Source organism: Triticum aestivum, chromosome 2B, assembly GCF_018294505.1.
Source record: "Triticum aestivum cultivar Chinese Spring chromosome 2B, IWGSC CS RefSeq v2.1, whole genome shotgun sequence".
In the NCBI taxonomy this organism is placed as follows: domain Eukaryota; kingdom Viridiplantae; phylum Streptophyta; class Magnoliopsida; order Poales; family Poaceae; genus Triticum; species Triticum aestivum.
The window spans coordinates 500,889,358-500,913,868 of NC_057798.1; the positions used below are offsets into that span (position 1 = coordinate 500,889,358).

The following is a 24,511-nucleotide window of genomic DNA, read 5'->3' on the forward strand; positions in this document are numbered from 1 at the left end:
AAACCGGCTCACCGAGGCCAAGCATCCGGTGAACTTCTGGACATCGCGCAGCCGAGCCGGCTTGCACATGCGCTCAATGCCGCGTTCCGAGATGAGGAAGCCGAGTAGCTTTCCGGCCGGGACGCCAAAAACGCATTTCTCTGGGTTGAGCTTGACCTTGTATTCACGCAGGCTGGCGACCGTTTCCTTCAGATCGTCGAGGAGTATGAGGTGCTACTTGGTCTTCACCACGATGTCGTCCACGTAGACGTGGATGTTGCCGCCGAGTTGTGGCAGCAAGCATTTCTGCATACAGTACTGGAAGGTGGCGCCTGCGTTCTTCAAGCCGAACGACATGGTGATGTAGCAATACGCCCCAAAGGGCGTGATGAAGGATGTATTCAGGGCGTCGGTCGGGTCCAGCTTGATCTAGTGGTAGCCGAAGTAAGCATCCAGGAAGGACAGGAGCTCGCACCCGGCGGTCGAGTTGATGACTTGGTCGATCCGCGGGAGGGCAAACGGATCCTTGGGATAGGCCTTGTTCAGGCTGGTGTAGTCGATGCACATGCACCAGGTCTTGTTCTTCTTCAGGACGAGGACTGGGTTGGCCAACCACTCGGGGTGGAACACTTCCATGATGAAGCCAGCCGCCAAAAGCTTGGCGACCTCTTCACCGATAGTTCTTCTCTTCTCTTCGGAGAAACATCGCAGGGGTTGACGGACAAACTTGGCGTCCTTGCGGATGTGGAGTTTGTGCTCGGCGTACTTCCTCGGGATACCCGGCATGTCCTTGGGGGTCCATGCAAAAATATCCCGATTCTCACGGAGGAAGTCGATGAGCTTGCCTTCCTATTTGTTGTCCAGGCGGGTGCCTATGACAATGTACTTGCTGCAGCTGAGATCTTCCGGGTTCAGCTTAACTTTCTTGGTCTCCTTGGAGGGCTTGAAGGCGGCCTCGTCAGCTGGCTCCTCGGTTGGGATCGGCGCGGCTAACGCCTCGCCGGCCAGGGCGACGATTCGGTCGAGCTGGCGCCGCTCTTCGGCTATGACCAACGACTCGGCCAGCTTGGCGCCGTCTCCGGCGCACTCCAGGTACTTGCGGTAGTCGTCAGTGACGGTGAGGAGGCCCTTCAGACCCGACATCTTCATCTTCAGGTACGCGTAGTGGGGGACCACCATGAATTTGGCGAGCATGGGTCGGCCCAGCAACTCGTGGTACGCACTGGACAGGTCCACCACCTCGAACCAGATTGGTTTGCGCCGGAAATGGTGGTTGTTGCCGAACAGGACGTCGAGACGGACCCGACCAACGGAGAGCAGGAGAGGCCTGGAACGATGCCGTGGAAGATCGTCCGGGTCGGCTCCAGGTCCTTGGCCTCGAGGCCGAGCTTGGTCATGGTGTCGCAGTAGAGAATGTTGATGCTGCTGCTGCCATCGATGAGGACTCGGGAGAACTTGCCGACCAATGGGAGAGCAGGAGAGGCCGGGAACGATGTCATGGAAGATTGTCCGGGTCGGTTCCAGGTCCTTGGCCTCGAGGCCGAGCTTGGTCATGGTGTCGCGGTAGAGAATGTTGATGTTGCTGCCGCCGTTGATGAGGACTCGGGAGAACTTGCACGTGCACCGTGCGACAATGGTGGGGTTGAGGACGAGGGCGTAGCCACCCGGATTCGTCATGACGGCCAGGTGGTCCTCCCGGGTCCAGGTGACCGGGCGGTCCGACCAGTGCATGTACTCCGGCTTGGCCGGGATGATGGTGTTCACCTCCTGCCGGAGGAGGCGCTCGCTGCGCTTGTCGTCGCCGAGGCTGGGGAAGACGACGTAGGCCATGTTTTGGTCCGGGTAGACATCGTTGCGCATTGCGCCACCGGCTGGGGGCGGCGGTGGAGGCAGAGGCAGCTAACCTGCGCCCAGGGCCGGAGCCAGAGGGGGCGGGACGTCGCCTCGCATGATGCGCTTGGTGATGCTGCACTGCCGAAGCGTGTGCGTGGACGGCCTTGCACTACTGTGGTGCTTGTAGGGGGCGTCGAGCATCTTTTCGAAGCTCATGGCGAGCTGCCACGCCATCTTGCCGGTCTGCCGGCGTTTGGCTACCGGGTCCACCGCAGGCTCGGCGGCCGTGACGAGCCGATTGTCGTAGGGCCGGTTGGTCGGCCTTGCGCTTGTGGTTCTGCTGGTGTCGCTGTCGGCTGCTCTCGCCGGCCGGCTTCGGAGGGGGAACCGACTTTGCTTTGCCGGCTTCATCCAGTGCCAACTGGATCTTCATGGCGGAATTGGTGTTGGCGTACTTATCCTTCGTCACCATGAGCGCGGCCATGGTGGCCGGCTCGGAGCGCAAGAGCTTGTGCTTGAGGAGGGTGCCGTCTTGGCACCTGTTGACGAAGTACTGGATCGCTTGAACCTTGTGGACGCCCTCGCAGCTGTTCCGGAGCTCGGTCCAGCGTGCGAGGTATTCGCGACCGGTTTCTATTGGCCCTCGCACGCACATGGCGAGCTGCCTGGGGCGGCCGGGTCACTTGTAGGTTCCCGTGAAGTTGCAGATGAAGGCCTGCTCAAAGTCGACCCACGTGTTGACGTTGCCCACCGGCAGACTGTTCAACCAGGTGCGAGCCGACCCTTGGAGCATGAGCGGTGCGTAGCGCACGGCGAGTCGGTGGTTGCCGCCGGTGATGCTGATGGCGATGGTGTAGTCGGTGAGGCAGTCCTCTGGCTTCACAGTTCCATTGTACTTGGGGGTGTCGCGAGGAAGCGTGAACCCTTTCAGAAAGGGCTCCTCCCGGATGCGTGGGCCAAAGCACGCCGGCCCTATGGCACCGCTCTCCTCCACCTCCAGGGAGAAGGCGAGCCGGTCGAGGCGGTGGCGAGCATCGGTGTCATCGATGGCACGTGCGCCGATTCGGCTGGCGACCGGGCCACGAGGGGACGGGTTGGTTGGGGCCGGGTGCCGACCAGGCTGGCTGGGTCTGCACCAGTCTTCCAGGGCCGGCTCGGCGCCTAGGCCGTCGGCAGCCGTTAGGGCCGGGTCGCGCTGAGTCCGGGTTCGGCCGGAGTGTGCCTCGCCGGGTGGTGAGGACGTCGTGTGCTGATGATCGCTAGGTCCGGCAACGCGAGTGGAGCCGGAGCCGGCCGGCTGGGCGAGCTGGTTGAGGCGGTCTTGCTGCGCATTGGCCGCGTCGAGGAGGTCGTGCATCTGCTTGATGCGCTCCTTCAGCTCCTCGCCCGTGAGCTGATCCAGGCCGACCGCGGTCGCCTGGGCCGCGTGCATGTTCTTCACGGGAGTCTCGTAGACGGTCGGGATGGCGCCGAGGGCGCGGCCGATCGCACCGCCCCGGGCTCGCACGTCGGCGACCCGGCTCGGCTCGGCTGCGGTGGGCGTGAAGCCGTAGGCGGCGTTGCGCTTCAGGTGAGCGAAATTTAGGCGACGCTACGTGGCGGCGAGCATCTCGGTCAGGTCCAACATCTGTTGGTGTCTTTTCTCGAGCTAGGCTCGGGTCTCGGCAATGTTGGAGGCGTCGATGTCGGTGCCGATGGGGACACGGAAGCTCTGCATCGCAGCGTGCAACAGGTTGGACGAGGCCGCCCGCTCCGCTGCGGCCTTGGCTTCGGCAGCCTTCCTCGTCACGCTCGACGTGGAGGAGGTGTCGGTGCCGATGACGAAAACCTCCACTTGGACGTCCGCTGCCCCAGCGTGAATGCTTCCGCCGAGGGAGAGGGAAGAGTCAGAGTAGCTGAGTACCTCGCTGGGGTACTCCTCGGCCGCGGGCACATAGAAGATGCGCAGTGCGGCAAAGGAGGTGGCGAGCGCGTCGATGATGTCGTCCGCTAGCATGATGGGCTCGTCGGAGTCGGAGAGGAGCCCCGTCTAAGCGTGCTCCTGGCCAGCTCCTCGAGCTGCCCCACGATGGGCCCCAACTGTCATGGTGGGTGCACGACAGATACCATCAGATGGCTAAAGAGAGGAGGAGGCTCGAGGGCGCTAATGGACTCTAGAGGCGGGGTTGGCATGAGCGAGCGCGATACGCAAGACATACCCAGGTTCGGGGCTCTCCGGAGAGATAATACCCCTAGTCCTGGCGAGTGTGGTTGATATGCAACAGTACAAGGTTGCTCCTGGAGCTGTATGGAGGAAGAAGGAAGGCTAACCAAGGCTTAGGCTGCTCCTTCTTCCAGGGTGTGTTCTACTGATCGGTGGCTAGTTCCTGCGTGCTTACCGCTTCTAGCTTGCTTGCCTGTGTGTGTGAGGGCTCCTGGGGGGTTTTATAGGCCAACCCCCCAAGGGTACAATGGTAATGCTACATGACCGTAGAGCCGGGTCGTCAGCATCTGGGGACCCAGGGCTGGGACCCGCCGGAGGCTTGCGGTTCGCCGGGTTCCCCTAGGTGCGGGTCCCGCATGCCTAGGGGTACTGTGCGCCGTCTTGTCGAGCGTCAGGGAGTGGCCGGGTCGAGTCGGGTACAGCGCGCCCCGTCAGGTCGCCGCTTGCTGGCGTCCGTGGTGACGATGGGGGCACTGTTGCCACGCCGGCCCTGGTCAGCGGGTAGGTGAGGGGCACTGTTGCCACGTCCCGGTTGACCAGTGGCATGGGAGGGGCACTGTTGCCTTGGTCATCGATGGATGCAGACTCGTCCCATCGTACGACCTGGAGTGGGACGGGAGCTGGCCTGTGGCTGGGTTGAGGAACACGCCACGGGTGGAGTTGGCTTGTTGAGGAAGCCTTGGCGTGCCGGGTCCGGCTGTCTTGTGCTGGTTGTCGAGGCCGAGTCGAGGGTCTTGGCCGCGTCGGAGAGTTCGACCGGGTCGAGGGGCCTGGCCGGGTCGAGCGACCCGGCCAAGCGCGGGCCGGCTTGAGGGGTGATACTGGCCCCGTTGTTTTTGAAAAGGATCCGGGTTTCGTTGCATGCCGAGGGTTCATCCCCCCAACAACAATAGAACTACTCTTTTTTGTTCATCAGCCATGAAAGCGAGGAATTGGAAAGTCACTGCATGTCCATGGTGGAGCACGAAGATCATCATGTCTCTGGTTTTCATTTGGTACACTTCAAGTAGATTCTTCCACCCATTAAGGATGATGCATCCATCATCCTCTGGTGAAGTCCAGTACGTACTTGATTTGATATTGATGCTAGGGTGGAGAATAATGGTCAGTTCACCATTTGCATTTATCATGTTATTCGCAATATGATTTGAGTGTTTCAACTACATACAATTATAACCATGAGCTTGTTGCCAATGCTGGTCTTGTTTAAAGGGTGAAGCAATGTCACGTATGAATGATCTCTTGGTCTAGCTTTGTAATTGTCTAGAAGCATCCAAATTCGATCGACAAAAGGTTAGAGGTTAGTAAAAAATGTTTTAAATGTATACACAAAATATACAATGTGTATGAAAATAATATTCATTAAAACAATTATTTAAAAAAACTTAATCATGTATTTAGAAAATGTTAAACATGCATTTTTTATGTATACGTAAAACATACAATGTGTAACAAAACTGTCGACATATGTTAAAAGAAGAGAAAAAGAAAGAAAAGAAACAAAGCACACCATAGAAAAAAGGAAAATAAATAAAAACAAGAAAACCATTGCAAAAAATAAAAATAAACAAAGAAAACAAAAAATGAGGAGAAAACCCAAGAAAGAAACAGAACACCATATAAAACAAACAAAGAAAATATTTGTTTAGTAAAAACCGAGAAAAAGAAAGAAAAGAAACAAAGAACACCATAGAAAAAAGGAAAATAAATAAAAACAAGAAAACCATTGCAAAAAATAAAAAATAAAGAAAACAAAAAATGAGGAGAAAACCCAAGAAAGAAACAAAACACCATATAAAACAAAGAAAGAAAATATTTGTTTAGTAAAAACCGAGAAAGAAACAAAGAAAGCAGATAAAAAACAAAGGAAAACAAAGAAAATAGAGAAAACCAGAGTAAACCAAAGAAGAAGCAAAGAAATCAAAGGAAAAAACAAAAGACGAAAGACAAAAGACAAAAACGATAAAGAAAAATGGAACAAACGAATGCGCACGTTACTGGCCGTTCCATACGCGTTGTCGCTGCGGGGCTCTACTGCCGAGATGGATGCTACACTCATTATAAACGAGATATAGCATTCGGGGGCGCGCCCATGTCCCACTTACAGCGAGACAAATGTCCGCCTCACCTGAAGCGAGTGCAAGGTTGTGCGGGAGCCTACTGGACCCAAAACGCTCATTTTTCTCATATTTTTGTTTTCATTTTTGCTTTTTTACTTTTATTTATGTTTCCTAATATTCTAAATACATATTACAAAAAAACCTTTACTTATTTGAAAAAAATTAATCATGTATTTTAAGAACGTTAGATGTGTTATAAAAATATTTCCAATGTATATGAAAAGTGTATACAATGTACAAAGTGGATAGAAAAAAGTATACATAAAAATATAAGTTTTCAAAAAGTATTAATCATGTATTTTAAATTTGTAAATAAAAATTACCCTTGTGTATAAAAAATGTACAATGTGTATGAAATTTAGGCATCAAAATATATATTATAAAAAATAATAATTTATTTAAAAATTGTTAAACATTTGCATATAAAATGTTAAATATGTATAAAAATGTATAAGATGTATAAGAAAAATGTATGATGTGTACAAAGAAAAAGTAGACACCAAAACATATATTTAAAAAAAAATTAAGCACATATATAAAAACGTTAAACTTGTAACAAAAATGTTTTAGATGTATACAAAATTACAATTTGTATGAAAACAATAAATGACGAAACATTTATTTGAAAGAAAATGTTAATCATGTATTTTCAAGAATGTTAATCATGTATTAACAAATGTTTTGACCTATACAAAAAATATAGAATGTGTAACAAAGATGTAGACATGTGTTGAAAAAAGGGAGAAAAAAAAAGACAATAGAAAGCCCAAGTCAAGCCCCGCCATATCCAACAATGGGATTCTCTTAGTTGAATCCTTCACAATCTTCTCAAAAAAAAAGTTGAATCCTTCACTCCGTCAAAAAAAAAAGAGTTGAATCCTTCAGACTCCACTCAAAAAGAAACTTGAATCCTTCACATTATTTAGTGTTGCAAAGGTTAATACTCCTACATTACATCTCTTAATACATACTAGCAGATGTCGCTGAGTATCACAGAGTTGACGCTTCTTAGAAATTTCATTATAAGTCTTTGTTGTGGAAGTTATTTTGTAATTTCTCTGATCTATGATCAGAAGCATTGTTCTTATAATTTGTTGTCAAGTTTGAATAAGGTTACATGTCATTTCCTCGCAAAAAAAAAAGAAGGTTACATGTCATTTGAGAAAAAATGCAAACACACAAGCAAGCGAGTGAACACGATGGCAACGGACGCTAGCTGCGAGTCCACTGAGCACTAGACGCACCCATACTTTTTGTTAAACTCAAAGCAGAAAAAGTCAGAGACACGAACAGCAGTGTACGTACGCCGCAAACCCCAACGCTGCCAAATAGCAGCAGTAGCACTGTAGCAGACGCTTCCTACCTATTCGATCCACCCTACACGTCCATCTCTTTCACTTTCACGGGCTCCTCGACAACGTCCTCCTCCAGCCGCTGCTTCCGCCTCTGAAGCCTCAAGGCAGCTCCGTGGTCGCCGCGTCCGGCCTGGTGCGTTTGTACTGGTGCCGGCTAGCGAACACCAAGAACACCGCGAAGTTGGCCATCCCGAGCACCGCCAGCATCCAGTAGAAGAGGTCCAGCCTCCCGTCGTCCAGGTGACCTCGTATCCACGCGCCCCGCGTGGCGGCGTCGACGGCGAGCACGAGGAGGCTGCTCAGGAAGAACCCCATGGCCAGCGTCGCCAGGAACAGGCCCGTGCTCATGGACTTCATCCGCTCGGGGGCCTCCCGGATGAAGAACTCCAGCTGCCCCACGTAGGCGAACGCCTCGCCGGCGCCCACCAGGAAGAACTGCGGCACCAGCCAGAGCGCGCTCACGGCGACGCCGCCGCTGCCGTTCGAGGCGTCCCTGCGTTTCTTCTCGACGAGCGCGGAGACGGCCATGCCGAGCGTGGCGAGGACGAGCCCCGCGGCCACGCGCTGGAGAGAGGTGAGGCCCTGCGGGCGCCGCGTCAGGCGGGCCGCCAGAGGGACCAGGAGGCGCTCGTTGAGCGCGGTGAAGAGCAGGACGGAGAGGAAGAGGAACACGGAGAGCGAGCCCGCCGGGACGACGAAGCGGCCGCCGGCCCGGCGGTCCATCTGCTCGGCCTGCTGGATGGAGAAGGTGGTCATCTGGGAGTAGATGGTCCAGAAGAGTATGCACGTGGACCACATGGGGAGAAGCTTCACCACCATCTTCACCTCCTCCACCTCCGTCACCGTCACCGCCGTCGTCAGATCGGCCTCCGCGATGGCCGCTTTGTCCAGACACCTATTCATACAGAGAAAAAGAACGGCCCACAGTTTGTCACCGCGAACTTGCGTACATCCCGGCTACAGTAGATAGCATGTGCAATAATGCAGATCATTTCACCACGCAACTCGACCTATGGCTCCTTTTGTCCACGATCTGCAAGACATGGACAGTGTGCATGCATTGTACCATGCCGGCAGTGCTCTAGAAATGCCTCGGAAAACGGCCACCGAAATGTCACCAAATAGGCAAGCACAGCACGCACTAGTGGTGCCGTTCGTCTGGAGGTGGATTTGCATGGCATGTTGGCCTAGCTCCTTCGGCGTCCAACTCCAAGTGCCTAGCTGCAAGCAACAATTTCTTCTAACAAAAAGTGCAAGCAACAATTCTGCATCGGCTTTATGCGTTTGTGTAGCATATCTATCCTGACTTTAGGATGCCATCATCCAAGATCAATATAAGCCGGTACTAAAGTTTCCCTGGCCATCACCTCATGCGATCGATCTGGTACATCGTAAAGTAGTCAGCTTGTTTTGGCTTTTGGACAAACGGCGTGTGACGCTAAGATGCATTATGTCTATACGATAGGTGGGTTTTTGCAGAGAAAAGAAATTGTGTCTCATGTATGGATCCACCGCCCACTGTTGATTTGAAATTTGTGCTATATGTTTTGGATTTAGCAAATTTTGTCCCGTTTCAGAATGTTACATTGTTTTTTTTTCTTGTTTCAACATGTACCAAAATACTTCATTGTGTACCCTCGTGTACCAGCAAATCTAATCTGAAATAAAGTGCGCTTTTATTTGGTTTTACACCATGAAACCTTACGATACACTTTCAAACAAGCTAAAAACACAATAACACATTTTTTGGGAGTTCCTGGTACAGTACATGTAACTTTGGTTCCTGTTTCCATCCAAGGCTATATAAATAGTTATGGATTGCTTACCACACGTGTCATGAGGTTATCTTAGCTACTCTTAGGTCGAAAACACTAGCGTAGTTGTATTTTAGACGCCTTTCATGAATAGCTACGTGCATCAAACTCTGTCACATTTCATGCAATAGAATCCAATAACAGAGCACGTCTCATGGATGCAAGTGTAGTGCTACGTGACTACGAGTCTTTGTGAATCTAGTGATCTGGTAACACCCTACTACTCTTGTTTGCTACGGCGTTTACTCCAGGATTCGGAAGTAACCATGAAAATCCGGATTAACACATGACGCAGACACACAAAAATGCAACCAGGCCAAAGGAGAGGAGTAATACCTAAGCCTGTCCGTGTGTGGCACATTGGCCTCGTGGAAGCCGCGGAGCTCGCTAGCATCAGCCGGGCACGGCAGCCTCCGGTTCCGCCACGCGCCCCACAGCACGCGGCCGATCACTGCGAGCGGGCTCCCCTGCGGCCTGTGGTACCGGTACCTCGGTGCGCCGGCCGCAAACACCGCCACCGCAGCGGCCATCGCGGCGGCCGCCACGCCGTACCCCCAGGCTCGGCCGAGGTTGTCCTGCACGTACACCAGCACGGTGACCGCGAAGAGCGAGCCGAGGCTGATGCAGAAGTAGAAGCGGTTGAAGAAGTAGAGCATGGCCCGCTCCTCCCGCGGGTCGCGCCCGTCGAACTGGTCCGTCCCGAACCCGGACACGTTCGCCTTCAGCCCGCCCGCGCCGGCCGCGATCGTGTACAGCGCCGCGTACAGCATCCCGAGCTGCCCGCCGCTCGCCGCCACGCACCCGGCCGCGCGGGCCCGGGCCTCGCCGCCCGCCGCCGCGGCGCACCGTGGGGGCCGCATCCCTGGCACCGCCGTGCTTGCCGCAAGCAGGCTCACGCCCTAAAATAATCGATGGAGCAGCAGTGCAATATCAGACGCGCGCGCCCACGTACGTACATACATGTGCAATGATGGCGGCTATGTTGGTGTGGTGCTTACGACGGCGGTGATGGTTGCCGAGACGGCGATGGTGCGGTAGCGGCCGAACTTGGCGTCGGCTATGAAGCCACCGAGGAGGGCGAGGAGGTTGAGCGTGCCCATGAAGTTGGTGATGATGTTTGCCGACTTGGCGCTGGAGAGGTGCATGTCGCCGGTGAGGTACGTCACGAGGTTCATCGAGATGCCCATCACGCACACCCGCTCCGCCAACTCCGTGACTGAGACAGCAAAAACCACATAATAACGATGAGCAAGAACATTGCATCGCTGCAATTTCAACGGGATCACTGCTCCCTGACTCTGTGTACTACTGCACGTACACCGGTACACGACTAGTATATATACGTACCTAGGATGAGGCCGGCTCCGAACCATCCCCCGACGCGGGACTTGTCCACCGGCCTGCCCTTGAAATCCACCACCAGACCTTCGCAGACGGCATTGTCGTCGAAGCCGCCGGTAGAAACCTGCGCACGCCCACGTACCGTTACAATAACACCGAGACTAACCCGATCACTACATCGCGATGCACGAACAGCAGCAAAATCGTCATATAGCAGTGTTATTCTGACTCGAGAGTGCCGTACCATGTTGCTTCTTGCGATCGCGCGAGGACGAGGAGCCAACCGAACAGAGAACGGAGAGTGGCGCCGCTGTGTCGTGAGATTGGAGGTAGGGGATTTTATAGCAGGAGGAAGAGGGGTGTTGTGGGAGATTTTCATGCATTTCTCTTTTTTTCTTCTTCTAGTTTTAGCTCCTTTTGCTCTACTTTACTCGCGTTTTCCGATGGGCAAGCCAAAGTACCTTCGAAGATCCTACTCCCCTATTACCTGGCACTTAGGGTTACTGTCTTCATAAATAACTGTGTTTAATCACTTCCTCGGAGGCGTGTCCTCGACATCTGATCGGATTGAAAGACAGTGTTGTGTCCACGAAACATCACTTCCCCTTTAGAGGCATCATTTTAGAGACTTAAACGACATCTACCAGTGCTACACGTATGGTTGGAGGAGGTATATTCGCTGGTCGTGGTGCGACCGGGTTGGGGTCGACGGTGGTGTGTGTCGAGCCTCGCAAAAGCACTGCTTCGTGCATCCCTACCACGTCTTTCTGTCTGTCTTTGGCGGTGTTCTCTTGGGGTTCAACGGCGGTGCCTTTGATGCCGCAGTGTTGCCTATTGCTACTTGTCATGATGAACTCTCTCTCTCACTCTCTCTCTCTCTCTCTCTCTCTCTCTCTCTCTCTCTCTCTCCTTCTTCTTCTTCTTCTTCTTCTTCTTCTTCTTGTGAGCTTCTTACAACACTCTATTCGCCCTCTGCTTGGGTGCTTTGCTCTCGCCAACTTGTTGTTCTGTATGTCCTTTATTTACGCTCCGCCATGGACTAGGACCAGTCCCGGTAGAGATATTTTCTTCCGAGGCCCCGCCATGAGCATGTCATTCCTCCGCTACTTCCCACCAACCCCTTGAGGTAGTGAATTGGCATTCTCTCTATACATGCTCGCTGAGCCAACGTCTTCCTCTCCGTTGTTCTCACCTCGCCACTAGCAAGACCACCCTAATGCTGGATGGTTCACAGCTAGCAAGGATGCAACTCCATGGTGGTGGAGCCCATTGTTATCCTATATTAGTGGTTTCGACGTTGCTACGTTGGCGTGCTCTCTCAGGGACCTCTGAGTTTGCCCTAGTTTTGCCTTTTACATGCTTGCAACACAATTTGTGTTGCTCCACCTAACCACCTATTTTCCTATGTTGTTGACCCTTGCATTGTGTCGTAACTATGTATGGGGTGTTTTTGTGTTTTCCTTGTTCTTGCTTCCACATGTTGTATTGTCCCTCGGGTTGTGTGATTTTCGGCCCGGTTTCCTTATAAATGAGGCAAACTTGTTTAGGTTTTTGATTTGGTTTTTCCTTTAAACTGGACTTGCTAAATCAATATATTCAGTTGGGAGAACTCTTCCCCGGTTATTCCTCAAAAGAAAATTGACCTCATAGAGTTCAACATTTCTTTGTTAGCTCTGACATCTCTGAGCAAAACATTTCAACCGATGCTTTCGAGTCATACTTGGTTTGATTCTCTATGCAGTTACAATATAGTTTTGGGTACAACCGTGGTTTTTCATCCCATAATTTTGAGTTGTGGGTTAGGCCTTTTCTACACAATCTCTTTATTACAACTGCTCTTTCTACTACAGTACTTCCGAGCACTCAGATTTACTCGGTACCTTCGAGTTTGTTCAAATCTTGCAAAAAAGGAGTCACATTTTTTGTTTAGGATAACTGCTCTGCTTTCACCGCGTACTTTCTAGCACCGTGGTTTTGTCTGATTCCAAATCATGCTCTCGACCGTTCAAATATTTGAAGTTGTTTGGAACCTATGCTAGTTTTTCTCCAAGAGCTTCCAAGCCAGTTACTTTTAGCTTGACACTAGATCCTTGGAAAGATATTCTGGTTGGAGCTTGTTTACGATCTTGTAACATGAGTTTGTAATAATAAGACCGCTCAAATGCTTTTGTTGTACTATTTTGATTGACATGATGTTTGAGAAACTTCACTTCACTTGAAGTCGTCCACAAAGGACAAACAGAAAACTTAAAGTCTACACCAAATAACATGAAGTCATCCACAAAGGCAACAAAGAGAAAAATTTTGCTCTCCAAAAGACCCTTTCGAGATATTGAGGGAGCTCTTTGGTACATCATCGGGCTGCTGTCACAATAATTCATTGCCCACACCTGAAAATACAGTCATCATACTGGTGCATTGTTTGAAGGTGATGAAACGACGTCCAAGTGTCTAATTTTATTTTGTGACTCTGTGTTATGGTTGTGTATTGTAAAATCTCAGACAGTGTGGGAGACAATTGTTATGTTTGCAATGTAGTCACTGTTGTTGTTGGAGAATGTAGTAATTCAAAAAAATTCATACGATCACGCAAGATCTATCTAGGAGAAGCATAGCAACGAGCGGGGAGAGTGTGTCCATGTACCCTCGTAGACCGAAAGCGGAAGCGTTTAGTAACGCGGTTGATGTACTCGAACGTCTTCATGATCCAACCGATCCAAGTACCGAACATACGACACCTCCGTGTTCAGCATACGTTCAGCAAGATGACGTCCCTCGAGCTCTTGATCCAGTTGAGGGCGAGGGAGAGTTCCATCAGCACGACGGCGTGGCAACAATGATGATGAAGTTACCGGCGTAGGGCTTCGCCTAAGCACTACGACGATATGACCGAGGTGTGTAACTGTGGAGGGGGGCTGTCGGTGTCAAAACCGGCGGATCTCGGGTAGGGGGTCCTGAACTGTGCGTCTAAGGCTAATGGTAACAGGAGGCAGGGGACACAATGTTTACCCAGGTTCGGGCCCTCTCTATGGAGGTAATATCCTATTTCCTGCTTGATTGATCTTGATGATATGAGTATTACAAGAGTTGATCTACCATGAGATTGTAGAGGCTAAACCTTAGAAGCTAGCCTATGATTATGATTGTTGTTGTCCTACGGACTAAACCCTCCGGTTTATATAGACACTGGAGCGGGCTAGGGTTACACAGAGTCGGTTATAGAGAAGGAGGTCTACATATCCGAATCGCCAAGCTTGCCTTCCACGCAAAGGAGAGTCCCATCCGGACACGGGACGAAGTCTTCAATCTTGTATCTTCATAGTCCAACAGTCCGGCATAAGTACATAGTACGGCTGTCCGAGGACTCCCTAATCCAGGACTCCCTCAGTAGCCCCTAAACCAGGCTTCAATGACGATGAGTCCGGCGCGCAAATTGTCTTCGGCATTGCAAGGCGGGTTCCTTCTCCGAATACTCCATAGAAGATCTTTGAACACAAGGATCGTGTCCGGCTCTGCAAAACAATTTCCACATACAACCGTAGAGAGCACAATATTCCACAAATCTAATATACTGACAACTTTTCATAGCGTGACATCACGCTGCTGCCCGGTCATTATTCGAACCGTTTTTCTCAACCTGTTGTTGCACATCTTGCGAGGCGGTTTCATTGGCACGTCTTGTCGAAGCAGAGATCGTGTCCCCTTATCACGGGATTCTCATCAATACGGGTGTGGGTAACCCAACCGCGCCATCAACACGGCGCTTGGGGAATAAGCGAGTTTATAGGGCAAGTGGGGAGACACATTATTTCTACCGCCTTTATAAAGAGATAAGGATCCCCCTTTTTCACCCACGCCTTCTTCTTCCTCTACTCATCCATTCTCCCTCGCTCGAGCTCTAGCGCCCAAGCTTTCTCCTTCTCCGCAAAGTCATTCCAAGTATGTCTGGAGCGGGAGGAAAGTGGATGGCCTCTTCCATTAAGGAGGAGGACATCATGAAGCTTCGGGAGGCCGGATACCTGGCCCCAGACATCGCGCACCGGCTCCCCACCGAAGGGCTGATCATCCCTACCCCAAAGCCTCAGGAGAGGGTAGTGTTTCTCTCTCACTTTGTCCGCGGACTGGGATTCCCCCTCCACCCATGTCCACGGGATCATGTTCTACTACGGGCTGGACTTCCATGATCTGGCCCCCAATTTCATACTCAACATCTTGGCGTTTATCTTGTGTGCGAGGCCTTCCTCCGCATTACGCCCCACTTCAGCCTATGGCTGAAGACCTTTAACATGAATCCGAAGGTGGTGGTCGGCCATCAAGCAGAGTGTGGAGGCGCCATGGTGGGCAAGATGCCCAATGTCACTTGGCCCGAAGGCTCCTTTGTGGAGACCGTGAAGGGGTGGCAATCGGGGTGGTTCTACATCACCGAGCTGCGCGACACCAACTGGGTGGTGGCCGTCGAGTTTCGATCCGGCATCCCCATGCGGCTCACCTCCTGGAAAGAGAAGGACTTGGCCTGGGGTTCGTCAGTGGAGCTGACCGGACTTCAAACTTGTATCAAGAATATGATAGGCAAGAAAATCAAGCTTATCAACATGGTCCAGGTCATGCTCCTCCGCCGGATCCTTCCGTGTCAGAGACGGGCTTTCAATATGTGGGAGTTTGACACGGCCGAACACCAGACGCTGCGAGAGCTCTTCGACACGATGCAAGAAGACGTCTGAAAGGTGTTGTTCAAGACCACCGAGGTACCTCCGCCCATAACCGAGGATCGCGGACTCGGCGCAAAGCGCCCCGCCAATCCGGTAAGATTTTTATTTTGCAAGATGTGCCTTTCCCCAGCATGTTCGCGGGAGGAATCTAAACTTCCATGTCGACTTAACAGGACTAGGTAACGATAGCGGAGCAGATTGACTGTCCGGCTCCACTACCCGAAGATCTAACATCACCCATCTTAATGAAGATGCTGTTTCCGGCGCCCTATGAGGTGCTGGAGAAGAAGGCCAAGAAGAAGGCCACGGGGACCAGGAAAGGTCTCCGGCGCAAGGTTGTATCGGACTCATCGTCCTAAGACACTGAGGCACGCTCCTCCAACGAAAATGAGGAGGAGGAAGAGGAAATCCTCCCCTCCCCCAACCGGAGGGGAAAAGAAAAGGAAGGCCGCCCCGTCTGGGGAAGCCGAAGGGTCCAAGAAAGGAAAGACCCTCCCTCCGGACCACTCCACCACAACCGCCTACAGCGGCGAGGAGTTCTTGCCCAGGGACAAGCCCCTGGCGAAGTCGTAAGTATCCGGACACTATAATACTTCCGGTATATTTGGCTTTATTGCTTCTTATCATGCCAAACATGATCATGCAGTCCGGCCAAAGCCCACATCAATGTATCCTCTTCGGATGGGTCTCTGGGCCTGTCGGTGATGAATAGCGATTCACTCCCGACAGCCTCCCCCCCCAAGCCCGCGGGTGACACCGAGGTGTTGTCTCAGAGGATACCGGACCAGGGGGAGACAGTTCCAGAGACGCCCCAAGGCGAAATCCCAGACGTCGGGCACATCGGAGGGAAGACCCCCATGGATTCTGATGACGGGGGCCGCAACAAGTCTGGCCCCCAGCCGAATGCGGCTCCGAAAACCCAAGTGGTTTCGGATTCAAGCAGGCAGCCTCTCTCTAAGGAGGGCGAGCCGCTTGTGCCGATGACCTCTGTTCATCCAGAGGCATCGGATAACTTGCTGGAAGCGCTTTGCGGCGCTTCCATTGATGAGGACCATCGTACTCTTATGAGTGCGGTGGTTGCGAAGGTCCGGTCTGCCAAAAGCGGATTGACCGAAGCCCGCGCGAGCCTCCTAACACGCTTTGAGGTAAGTAACAAAATTGTGAGAAAATATCACAGTATAGATAGTAGCCCCTAATGCTCTGTTTGGTGTTTGCAAAGAAAGGCCGAACAGAGGATCAAATAACATCCGCAGAAGTCTAACAGAAATTGTCTATGTGAATAAGCAGGCGTCACTGCTGCTCGCTGCCACTTGTACTATGGAGGTCTCTGGACTGAAGCAGGACCTGGAGCGGACCGAGGAAGAGCTCGGCCTCGTGAAGAGGCAGCTCGATGAAAACAAAGGTACACAATACCCTGTCTGTATATTTATAAAGGAAAAAATTGTTGCTTCTAATAGAAGCATCATGAATTTTAATAGGGGCCACGACCGAAGTGGCGGCCCTTAAAAAGGTGCTGACCGAGGCTGAAGACAAAGCGGCCAAGGAGCACGCCGAGCGCGAGAAGCAAGAGGCCCGGGTCGACGAGGTCCAGCAAGAGCTCCAGGATTTCATCAAAAAATATGAGTCCTTGGACCGTGACTCTAAGACGCATGAGTCCAAGCTTGCCAAGGCCCTCCAGAGCGCACGAGATTCCAAGGCCGAAGCCCAAAAGGCCCTCTAGGAGATTCAAGCGGCCAAGAAGATTGCGGCAGGTAAGGCATTCAATATGCAAAGCAAGTGTGTGAAGGAGACTTTCCTTTTACTTACCCGAATTTTGAGCTCTCCAGGAGCATTCGAAGATCTGCCGCGCAGCATATCTGATGCCGCAGAGTTCTACCGAGCTGAAGAAGGGAGCTCGACGAAGAAGTTGTTCTGGTCCCAGTATATTGGGGCCGAACATTCGATGCCCTTGAGCGACCAGCTGAAGCAACTTGTCGAACTGCACAAGGCGGCCGAGTTGGCCATGAAGGACCTCATAGTCCGGATGTGGCCTGCCGAGCCATTGCCCAGTAGCTACTTCGGCCTCGTGAAGCGACTTGTGAATGCCTGCCCGCGGCTCGAAGTCACAAAGCGGTCGGTTTGCATTGAAGGTGCGCGGATGGCCTTCGCCCGTGCAAAAGTGCACTAGGCGAAGATGGATGCCGAGAAGTTGATGATAGTGTCCTGAAGGGCTCTCGCCTTGTGGTGGAGCAATGTGCTAAGGATGTAAATTTGAGTGAATGTACTCATTTGATCCTGTAATATGAAAACGAGTTCATTTTGTGCAATATAATGCTTTGTTGATTTAAAATTTTACCTTCTGTGCGGCCGCTTATAAAATCTGAGAGTTGGCCATTCGTCGGCTTCTGCCCCCCATGTAACTAGTACCGGGGTGTTCGGGATAAATCTAAACACTCTTTATCCAAATATTTGGTCCTTTAAGGAGGTGCTTAGCGCAACAAACAAGGCAATCAGACTATACAGCTTTATCACTCTCACTTAGCCATAGAAGTTCTATAATTTTAAATTTTGGCATAGTCCCTGGTGTTCGGAAGGCCGAACTTGGGGCGCTATACATGCTTAAATCGGACAAGGCCGATTCCTCGCCCGAAGCGGAAAAAATCTTTAAGGATTTGAGACCTCTCGAACAGCGACCATCTCTCACCGCATCATGACAGTCAGTTTTAGGCTTTCTCAACTAAGGTGCTCGTCCGGAAGAACCGGGACACAATCGCAGTAGTTCTCCCTGTGCCACCTTAGCCGATGCAGTGGAATGTAAGGCGGAAAAACATGGGAGCCGGGCAAACCCAAATATTGACCCAAGACATGATTCGGAGCTGATGCCTATAATCCTATAAGTTCGGGGTGCCGCACTATCGAAAGTGTTCGCACTTTTCTTGCCGTGTTATGGGGTACACTGAAGCCCCTGGCGAGCTGAACGTACGAAAATGTACGGGCGCAATTTGTAATGAATAAGCAGTAAAGGAAAAATATAAAAAATGTAATGATAAGCTGACGCTATACGTTATTTTCCATTGTTATTTAAATAATATGTCAAGGCGTATGTATACAAGTAGTGTGATAAGCAAAATAGGACAATTTGACATGTCCTTAACCAAGAGCGAGCTGCGTGTGGGTATGTAAAATAGGTATAGCGATCGGTATCAGAGACCACCTGGGGATTCCCTTGTACGCCAAAGCTTCTTGCCTCCTTGGTGTTTCCGTCCCGTGATGGGTCCGATACTCAGATTATCGGAAGAGCCTCAAGAAGAGAAGGACCTGAAAGAGAGAAAAGGGTGAAGGTGTACGGGCCCTGGGACGGTTGAGCCGCATTGTGAACCGCATTGTAGCCGTTCCTACGCCTATGCCCATGGTATTTTAAGTGCGTAATAATGTACGCGCGGCATGAATTTCACCGTTTGACAGGGACTAGGACGAAGGCCGAATTGCTAGGCAAGCTCTGGGCGTGCCGAACGATCCTGTTGCAGAGTACTTCGAACTCGCTTGGCGGTGTCCGGGGGCTTTATTGCCGAATTGGAGATCTGCCTAAGAAGGCTGCTCTGTACTTCTGCTGCAAGGGCCGTAGTGTGCTCCTCCTTACGGAGGGAGTGCTCTGTGTTTCCGTTGACTGTTATAACCCCGCGCGGTCCTGGCATCTTGAGCTTGAGGTATGCGTAATGCGGTACCGCGTTGAATCTGGCAAATGCGGTTCGTCCAAGCAGTGTGTGATAGTTGTCGGTGTCAAAACCGGCGGATCTCGGGTAGAGGGTCCCGAACTGTGCATCTAAGGCTAATGGTAACAGGAGACTGGGGACACAATGTTTTACCCAGGTTCGGGCCCTCTCGATGGAGGTAATACCCTACTTCCTGCTTGATTGATCTTGATGATATGAGTATTACAAGAGTTGATCGACCACGAGATCGTAGAGGCTAAACCCTAGAAGCTAGCCTATTGTATCATTGTTGTCGTTCTACGGACTAAACCCTCCGGTTTATATAGACACGGGAGGGGGCTAGGGTTACACAGAGTCGGTTACAGAGAAGGAGATCTACATCCGAATCGCCAAGCTTGCCCTCCATGCAAAGGAGAGTCCCATCCGGACATGGGACGAAGTCTTCAATCTTGTATCTTCATAGTCCAACAGTCCGGCCGAAGTACATAGTCCGGCCCAGCTTCAATGATGATGAGTCCGACGCACAGATTGTCTTCGGCATTGCAAGGCGGGTTCCATCTCCGAATACTCCAAGATAAATTCCGAACACAAGGGCCATGTCCGGCTCTGCAAGACAAACTTCATATACCACCGTATAGAGAATAATAATCCACGAATCTAATCTACTGACAACCCTTCATAGTGTGACATCATGCTACGGCCCGACTTTTATTCGAACCTGTTTTTTATAACCAGCCACTTCACACATTGCGAGGCGGTTTCTTAGGCATGTCTTGTCAAAGCAGAGATCGTGTCCCCCTTATCGCGGGATCCTCATCAATATGGGTATGGGTAACCCAACCGTGCCATTAATCGTGGTGCTTGGAAAATGAGTAATTTTGACAGGCAAGCGGGGAGGCGCACATTTTTTCATCGTCTTTATAAAGGGATAAGGATCCCCTGTTTTCACCCATGCCTTCTTTCTCCTTCGCTCATCCATTCTCGCACTCTTGAGCTCCTGCGCCCAAGTTCTCCCCTTCTCCGTAGGACCATCCGCAGCATGTCCGGAGCGGGAGGCAAGTGGATGGCCTCCTCTGTCAAGGAGGAGGATATCACCAAGCTTCGGGCGGCCGGGTACCTGTCCGAAAACATTGCGCACAGGCTTCCGGCGGAGGGACAGGTCACCCCTACCCCAAAGTCTTGGGAGAGAGTAGTATTCCTCCCTCATTTCATCCGTGGACTAGGATTTCCACTCCACCCGTTCGTCCGCGGGCTCATGTATTACTATGGTCTAGATTTCCATGATCTAGCCCCGAATTTCGATCTCAACATCTCGGCGTTCATCGTCGTGTGCGAGGCCTTCCTCCGCATCAGGCCCCACTTTGGCCTGTGGCTGAAAATCTTCTGCGTGAAGCCGAAGATCGTTGGCGGCCAGCAGGCGGAGTGCGGAGGCGCCATGGTGGGCAAAATGCCCAATGTTACATGGCTTGACGGCTCCTTTGTGGAGACCGTGAAAGGGTGGCAATCGGGGTGGTCCTACATCACCGAGCCGCGTGACGCCAATTGGGTGGCGGCCCCCAAATTCCGATCCGGAATCCCCATGCGGCTCACCTCTTGGGAGAAGAAGGGCCTGGCCTGGGGCAAACCTGTGGAGCTGCCGGACTCGAGACCTGCATCAAAGGTATGAGGGACAAGAACATCAAGCTTATCAACATGGTCCAGGTCATGCTCGTCCGCCGGATTCTCCCGCGTCAAAGACAACATTTCAATATGTGGGAGTTCGATCTGGCCGAACACCAGATGCTACATGAGCTCTTCGACATGACACATAAGGACGTTTGGAAGGTGTTGTTCAAGACCGGCGAAGTTCCTCCTCCCATTTCCAAGGACCGCGGGCTCAGTGCTAAGCTCCTCACTAATTCGGTAAGTCCTCTAACCATCACAAGATGTACCTTTCCCAGCATGTTCGTGGGAGGATTTTAAGTCACCATGCTGACAAAACAGGAGTATGTGAAGACGGCGAAGCAGATTGACTGTCCGGCTCCGCTGCCCGAAGATCCGGCAACCGCACTCCTAGCGGAGATGCTGGCTCCGGTGCCTTATAAGGTGCCATAGAAGAAGGACGAAAAGAAGGCCACGGGGACCAAGAAGGGTCTCCGGTGCGAGGTCGCACCGGACGCCTTGCTTGAAGATGATGAGGCACTCTCCTCCCACGAAGGGGTGGAGAAGAAGAAGAAGAGGGCCGCCCCATCCGGGGAGGCCAAAGGGTCCAAGAAAGCGGTCGCGGGGACCAAGAAGGGTCTCCGGCGCCAGGCTGTAATAGACTCGTCGTCAGAGGACGGCGAGGAAGATTCCTCCCATGAAGACGGGGGGAAACATGAAGAAATGCCCCTCCCCGCACGGGGGAGGAGAAGAAAAGGAAAGCCGCCCCACAGGGGGAGGCTAAAACGCTGAAGAAGGGAAAGGTATCCCTTCCGGACCACTCCACCACAATCGCCTACAGCGAGGAGGAGTGGCTGCCCAGGGGGAAGCCCTGGGCAAAGTCGTAAGTATCCGCACTCTGTAATATTTTCGTGCGACTCTAACTTTCTGGTTCGTAATAACGCAGAACACGTGTATGTAGTCCGGCCAGGTCCAATCTCGGGGCATCCTCTTCGGATGGGTCCTTGAGTGCGTCGGAGATGGATTCGCTCCCGACGGCCACCTCCCCACAACATGCGGATGACACCGAGGTGTTGTCCCAAAGGATATCAGAGCAGGGGCGATGCTTCCGGAGACGCCCCAAGGCAAAATTCCAGACGCCAGGCACATGGGGGGTAAGACCCCCATGGATTATGCGGACGGGAGCCGCAGCAAGTCTGGCTCGCCGCCAGTTACTGCACCGGAGCCTTCACGAGTTCCGGATGCAAGTGAGCAGCCCCTTGCTAGGGAGGGCGAGCCGGCCGTGCCGATGACCTCCACCCAGCCGGAGGCACCGGATAATTTGCTGGAAGTGCTTCGCAGTGCTTCCCTCGACGAAGAGCACCGTACTCTCCTGGGTACGGTGATTGAGAAGGTCCGGTCCGCCAAAAGTGGGTTGATCGAAGCCTGCACTAGCGTCCTAACAGGCTTTGAGGTAAGTAATGAAAAGTGTGAAAAAATATCACCCAATAGACAGTAGCCCCTGATACTCTGTTTGGTGTTTCGGAAAGAAAAAACCGAACGGAGGGTTAATTTTTAATCCACAGGAGTCTGACAGTTCTTGTCTATGGTAATGAGCAGGCGCTGCTGCTGGCCGCCGCTGCATGCACAGCTGAGGTTGCCGGACTCAGGCAGGACCTGGGGCAAGCCACAGAAGAGCTCGGCCTCATAAAGAGGCAGCTCGAGGAGAACAAAGGTAGGTGATACCCCGTTCGTGTGTCATGTAGAGAAGAAAAATTGGTGATGCTAACAAAAAGCATCATGATTTTTAATAGGGGCGGCGACCGAAGTGGCAACCCTGAAGAAAGCGCTATCCGAAGCCGAAGCCAAGGCGGCCACAGAGCGCACAGCATGAGAAACAAGATGTTTGGGTGGGGGAGGTACAGCAAGAGCTCTAGGAGTTCGGCAAGAAGTTCGAATCCTTGGAGCATGACTTCAAGACGCAAGCATCCGAGCTTGCCAAAGCCCTCGAGAGTGCGAAAGATGCCAAGGCCGAAGCCCAAAAGGCCCTCCAGGAAATCCAGGCAGCCAAGAAGATTGCAGCGGGTAAGGCATTCATTATGCAAAGCAAGCATGTGGAGGAGACATTTATTTTACTTACCCACATTCGGAGCTCTCTAGGGGCATTCGCAGATCTGCCACGCAGCATATCAGATGCCGCAGAGTTCTACCGTGCTGAAGAGGGGAGCTCGACGGAGAAGTTGTTCTGGTCCCAGTATATTGGAGCCGAACACCCAATGTCTCTGAGTGACCAACTGAAGCAGTTGGTTGAACTCCACCGGGCAGCCGAATTGGCCATGAAGGACCTTGAGGGAGTCCTGGATTAGGGGGTGTCCGGATGGCCGGACTATGACCTTTGGCCGGACTCCGGACTATGAAGATACAAGATTGAAGACTTCATCCCGTGTCCGGATAGGACTTTCCTTGGCGTGGAAGGCAAGCTTGGCGATATGATATGAAGATCTCCTTCCATTGTAACCAACTCTATGTAACCCTAGCCCTCTCCGGTGTCTATATAAACCGGGGAGCTTTAGTCCATAGGACGAACAACAATCATACCATAGGCTAGCTTCTAGGGTTTAGCCTCTCTGATCTCGTGGTAGATCTACTCTTGTACTACCCATATCATCAATATTAATCAAGCAGGAGTAGGGTTTTACCTCCATCGAGAGGGCCCGAACCTGGGTAAAAACATCGTGTCCCTTGTCTCTTGTTACCATCCGCCTAGACGCACAGTTCGGGACCCCCTACCCGAGATCCACCGGTTTTGACACCGACATTGGTGCTTTCATTGAGAGTTCCTCTATGTCGTCACCTTTAGGCCCGATGGCTCCTTCAAACATCAACCACGACGCGGTCCAGGGTGAGACTTTTCTCCCCAGACAGATCTTCGTATTCGGCGGCTTTGCACTGTGGGCCAATTCGCTTGGCCATCTGGAGCAGATCGAAAGCTACGCCCCTGGCCATCAGGTCAGGTTTGGAAGCTTAAACTACATGGCCGACATCCGCGGGGACTTGATCTTCGACGGATTCGAGCCATAGCCGAGCGTGCCGCACTATCATGATGGGCATGATCTAGCTCTGCCGCCGGACAGCGCCCAGAGCACCACTCAGGTGTCCGCTCCGACCATTAGCTCGGAGCCGGCTGCGCCAGTCGGGGACGGACGGTTGGACGCCGCCCCAGGAGCCGCAATTTCTACGGCGATAGAGCCAAATACCAGCCTAGTCCTTTGTGAGGCCTATGACTTCAAGGTGCTGGACTCTGTTCCGGACTCCGAATCTTCCGCACCCCTTCCGATCAAATCCGATTGGGCTCTGATCATGGAGTTCACCGCCGCGGACATCTTTCAGCACTCGCCCTTTGACGATATTCTGAATTCACTAAAGTCTCTCTCTTTATCAGGAGAGCCCTGGCCGGACTACGGTTAGCATGGTTGGGATGCGGACGACGAAGAAATTCGAAACCCACCCACCACCCACTTTGTAGCCACTGTTGACGATCTAACCGACATGCTAGACTTCGACTCCGAAGACATCGACGGTATGGACGCCGATGAAGGAGACAACCAAGAACCAGCACCTATAGGGCACTGGAAAGCCACCTCGTCATATGACATATACATGGTGGATACCCCCAAATCAGGGGATGACAATGAAAAAACGGAGGACGACCCCTCCAAGAAGCAACCCAAGCGCCGACGTCAGCGGCGCCGCTCTAAATCTCGCCAAAGCAAAAACGGCGAGTCCGGCACTGGAGACAACAACACTCCGGACATTGCCGAAGACAACCCCCTCCAGCAGGACTC

General features: G+C 52.2%; 1 protein-coding gene across 1 annotated transcript; it reads right to left on the reverse strand.

Moving 5' to 3' along the window:
• Positions 1 to 7,292: 7,292 nt before the first annotated feature.
• Positions 7,293 to 11,010, reverse strand: LOC123041496 (protein NRT1/ PTR FAMILY 6.4). Its single transcript, XM_044464095.1, has 5 exons — positions 10,890 to 11,010; positions 10,652 to 10,769; positions 10,303 to 10,520; positions 9,641 to 10,203; positions 7,293 to 8,385 (listed from the first exon to the last, which is right to left on the reverse strand). Exons 1-5 carry the CDS (start codon positions 10,890 to 10,892, stop codon positions 7,590 to 7,592), a joined length of 1,698 nt encoding a protein of 565 aa, XP_044320030.1. The 5' UTR covers positions 10,893 to 11,010; the 3' UTR covers positions 7,293 to 7,589.
• Positions 11,011 to 24,511: the final 13,501 nt, after the last annotated feature.

Excerpts from the sequence above, each read along its gene's own strand:
- LOC123041496 (XM_044464095.1), bottom strand. Across the intron at positions 10,521-10,651 it reads CGGAGCCGGCCTCATCCTAG|TCACGGAGTTGGCGGAGCGG; the intron begins GTACGTATATAT and ends TTGCTGTCTCAG. Across the intron at positions 8,386-9,640 it reads CCACACACGGACAGGCTTAG|GTGTCTGGACAAAGCGGCCA; the intron begins GTATTACTCCTC and ends CTGTATGAATAG.